The 4,563-nt window shown below is 54.4% G+C and overlaps 1 protein-coding gene across 1 annotated transcript; it reads left to right on the top strand.

The window, feature by feature from the left end:
- Positions 1-339: 339 nt before the first annotated feature.
- Positions 340-2,780, top strand: MID1IP1 (MID1 interacting protein 1). The gene is made up of 2 exons (XM_059157918.1): positions 340-613; positions 887-2,780. Exon 2 carries the CDS (start codon positions 1,155-1,157, stop codon positions 1,704-1,706), a length of 552 nt encoding a protein of 183 aa, XP_059013901.1. The 5' UTR covers positions 340-613; positions 887-1,154; the 3' UTR covers positions 1,707-2,780.
- Positions 2,781-4,563: the final 1,783 nt, after the last annotated feature.

Raw genomic sequence — 4,563 nt, forward strand, 5'->3', positions numbered from 1 at the left:
TTCTGGGCAGCGTACACTATCGATTCAGGGTTGGGGGCTCCGTTTGCAACCAGGGTGCATTTCGGTCATCCCACTCCAGGAGCGTGTGCCAGGCCCACCCGAACCAGCACGCCTGCCCTCCTTCAGGCGGGTCCGGACGCCAGCATCTTTCCCCGCTCGGTCTCCCGCCCTCCCCCAACTGGCCTGCTCTGCTCTCCCGGCTGGCAGGGTGCGGCTGCTCCATCCCTCCTCCGCCCAGCCCAGCCCGGCCAGGCCAAGGAGCCCTCCCTCCGCCCGGGTATCAGGCGAGAGGCGGAGCTGGCCCGGCGCGCCCCGCCCTCGCTGTAGAAGGGACCTGGAGAGTGTTACTCTCGGTCATCCTGGCCCGGGCCTTTTATCTTGGCGCTGCCGGGGAGGCGGGAGGTGGAGACACCAGGGGTGGCCCTTGAGCGCCGGCGACACCTTTCCGGGGCTCTATAAATTGAGCACCTGGGATGGGTAGGGGGCCGACGCCACCACAGCCGCCCGCAGTCACAATCCGGCCACTGACCGCAGCAGCGCCCGCAGGCAGCAGCCGCCAGCAGCGGGAGCGCTGAGATACCCAGCGGCAGGGGATCTTGAGCCACAGCAGTAGGTGGGTGCCCCCGCCCCATCTCTGCCCGCTCACTGTAGATGCTGGGACTCAGCCTTTTCCTAGGGGGACGGGGGTGGGAAGCACTCCTTCCTTCTCTCCGCGGCCTTGGCGGGCGAGGAGGGGGGGACCGCGGGGCTGCGGGGGGAGCGCTGGGTTGCTGGAACCCGCGGCGCTCCGTCCCGGGCGAGCCGGCCCCGGGGGGGGCGCTGTGCGCGGGCGGGGCCGCCGGGCACCCTCGCCGGGTGGGTAATCTCTTTCGTTCCCGTTCCCCAGCCAGGCCAGGGCTCGACCTGCGGACCACGCGCCGCCATCGCGAGCTTCCGGGCGCCCAAGCTCCGAGCTGCTGCGCGTCCCGCAGGGCCCGGCTGCGAGCTAGACAAGAGTTGGAGAGGGCGGAGCAGGAGCCGGGAATCCCGGCGCACCGGCTCTAGTCAGGCCCCCGGCGCGGGCCTCGGAGAGCGCGTGAGGGCAGGCAGCCCGTCGCCCCGGCCGGCCATCCCTTGCCTCTGCGTCCCTGTGCCCCGGCGCCCGCGCGGCCACCATGATGCAGATTTGCGACACCTACAACCAGAAGCACTCGCTCTTTAACGCCATGAACCGCTTCATCGGCGCTGTGAACAACATGGACCAGACGGTGATGGTGCCCAGCCTGCTGCGCGACGTGCCACTAGCCGAGCCGGGGCTGGACAACGACGTCGGCGTGGAGGTGGGCGGCAGTGGCGGCTGCCTTGAGGAGCGCACGCCCCCGGCCCCCGGCCCGGGCAGCGCCAACGGCAGCTTTTTCGCGCCCTCCCGGGACATGTACAGCCACTACATGCTGCTCAAGTCCATCCGCAACGACATCGAGTGGGGGGTTCTGCACCAGCCGCCGCCGGCGGCGGGGAGCGAGGAAGGCAACGCCTGGAAGTCCAAGGACATCCTGGTGGACCTGAGCCACCTAGAGGGCGCGGAAGCCGGCGAGGAGGACCTGGAACAGCAGTTCCACTACCACCTGCGCGGGCTGCACACTGTGCTCTCCAAACTCACGCGAAAAGCCAACATCCTCACCAACAGATACAAGCAGGAGATCGGCTTCAGCAATTGGGGCCACTGAGGCGGGACGCCCGCGGATGACCAGCACCCTTCCTGGCCCCATCTCTCACCCTTTCCTCAAAGCTGTTTTCTTTCTGGCTGTAGGGCGCGATGGGACGATGGGCGGACTGCAAAGTTGCGGGGTGGGGGGTGGCTACGTACGTGCGGGGGGCGCAGCGGGGCTGCCTGGAGGAAGGGGCCTCCTCTGCGAAGAGGAGAGGAAAGTGGTGGCGGGAGTTAAGGTTGGGGCCCCCTCCCCCTCTCTCGTAGTGGTGGTGCTGGGGGCGCTGTGTTCTAAGTTGCTGGAAATGGGACTGAGCTGACGCCCTGCATTCATCCTGTGCCTTCCTTGGAGTTTCTTTTCTGTTCTTTCTGGAGGAGATAAGTTGAGAAGGGGCCATGCTGGGGCGCGGCGCTGGGTTGCCACACTTGGGAGCGGCGCCCGGAGCTGGGCGCTGGGGAAGGCGGGGCGCGCAGCCTCCTACCGCAGCCTCCTACCGCCCTGCCGTTGGGCTGGTGGAGGCCGCAGCGTTGCTAGGATTGCATCAGTTTTCCTGTTTGCACTACTTTTTGTAACAGTGGCCCTGTCTTCAAGTATTTCCAATCTCCTCCTTGCTCTGAAACTTCGTCGATTCCATTGTGATAAGCGCACAAACAGCACTGTCTATTGGTAACCGGTACTACGAGATTAATGATTTTCTGTTACACTGTATAGTTGTCCTGTGGCACCCCTACCCCCAAGCCCTTTTCACGCCCTCCCCGCCCCCACCCCAGTGTGTGGAAGCTGGCACCGTGCCAGCCCGTTACGAAGCTTGCCACTCAGCCAGTGAAAATAATAATGTTATTATGAGAAAGTGGACTTATCCGAAATGGAACCAACTGACATTCTATCCGTGGTGTACATAGAATGATGAAGGGTTCCACTGTTGTCATATGTCTTAAATTTATTTAAAACTTTTTTTAATCCAGATGTAGACTATATTCTAAAATTAAAAAGGCACATGTGTTAACGAAACTCAGCAAAATTTTGTTGCTTTTAAATCTGTCCATGAATGGCCTAGCTAAGTAAAATAAAAATAAATTCAATTGCTTTTTATTTATTTATTTTTTTTTTAGCCAAAGAAAATGTTATTTTCTCTCTGGTATTTCAAAGTGGTGGTTATTTGGTTAAACGTCTCTGTAAGGATCCGGTTTTGTTTGGGACGTAGCTACCAACGAGATTCACTGCCAAGCTTTTTATTTAAGTCCATCCCCTGGAGACCCAGACACCTCAACAAAAATCCAGATACCCAAGGTTATCTGGGGAGGCAGCGATATTTTTCAAGACCCTTGGCCAGCTTTTTGCAGAGCTTGACGAACATTTTGGGCTTTTTAAGGAGCCCAAGCCCACAGTGAAGTGTGTTTTGAGGCAGAAAAACTCATTTTAGAGGCGGAAATTTCACTTAGCTACTGAGAAGTGAAAAATCTGTAAACACCAGCTAATACTAGCACACACATCTCACAGGTCTTTACTTCATGAGACTCTCAGGGGACTCTTAGGAGATAACTGAAACCGTATTCTGTAACGTGTGCCGGGGCCTCTTTCCCTGCTTCCCAGAAAGAGCTAAGTTTTGGTAAGCGAGGCCCAGCAATGCTGCCAGTTTTTCGATGAGCGGGGGTGCAATTGTGGACAGCAGATTGGAGCCAAACTGCCGCTGGGCCCTGGGGAACACTTCTCAGATGGCGACTATGATGCTTTCCTGGGAGGGTGCTCTGCATTTTCTTTAATTATTTGTTTAGGGGCAAGTAGTGTTGGATCAACTTCAGTTTTTCATGTGGCATCATGACTTCATTGAAGTCATGTGGCATCTCTAAGCTCCTAGAGCTTGAATTTAAAATACATAGAATTTTGCAGTCCGAAAAATAAACAAATAAATAAAAACCAAGCGCTTTTTTGGTGTGGACAGCTCAAGTCTATTAGCAGCTTTTAGCAGCAGTGAAAAAAATGGGTAAGTGTCAAGACTGGGGTGCTTGCCTTTGCCAGAAAAAGTTAATCATTAATACAGAAAGATAAGGGAACAGCATCGAAAGTAAGGTATAGAGCCTCTTGTAGTGTATTCCCTTTAAAATATCCAAAGTGCAAACAACAAAGAAAGGAGACCGCAGAAGCCACAATGGTGGAAAGAAACACCAAGACTTTGGAGCCAGAAAGTGGTGTGTTCAAGTCCTCTTGTTACAACTTATTACTAGAATATTTGACCATCCACGCTCACTGCCACACTTGAAATTAGGCATAATCACTACAGGGCTTTCTTCGTGCAGTTGCAGTGAGGATTACATGAGCTGACACAACATAGAATGACTCTTCTGAGTTCCTTCAGGCACTACCGGAAAGGGGCCTTACAGATTTCTGTCTTTGCTCTAAATGTTGGTTCATGTCTCTGTTGACCCCCTTGCTTCTCTCCAGGAATATGTACTTGAGGCACGGAATGCATAATTTCAGTTACGTCCTTGAAACAGCAGCTCACCTATTTCCCTTCTCAAAGTCCAGAGGGAGAACCTGAACTTAAAGCAAAAAGTCATAATTTGGGCAGATAATTTGCAGAAATTTTAGGAGATGCTAACTGCAAGTTATTTTCAGGGTGTGGTGTTACATAGAATACAGATAGCAAGACTTAAACTGTACATAGCTACCCATATGGGAAACCATTCCTTCACATAGGGGTATTTTTATTACGCAAATAGTGATTCTGACCTAGGAGTAATAACATGCACTGTTAAAGAGCATTGGGTTTTTTTTTTTTAATGAACCATGGGGTTTCCCAGCCCCAAAAGTACTAGCCCACAGATAGTAACTACTGTTTTATTCAAGATCAGTTTATGAGACAAAACAAGGTCAA

The sequence above is a fragment of the Mustela lutreola genome, chromosome X (genome assembly GCF_030435805.1).
Source record: "Mustela lutreola isolate mMusLut2 chromosome X, mMusLut2.pri, whole genome shotgun sequence".
Taxonomy (NCBI): domain Eukaryota; kingdom Metazoa; phylum Chordata; class Mammalia; order Carnivora; family Mustelidae; genus Mustela; species Mustela lutreola.

Bases quoted from the DNA above. Each gene is read 5' to 3' on its own strand.
- MID1IP1 (XM_059157918.1), top strand. From the start codon at position 1,155: ATGATGCAGATTTGCGACACCTACAACCAGAAGCACTCGCTCTTTAAC.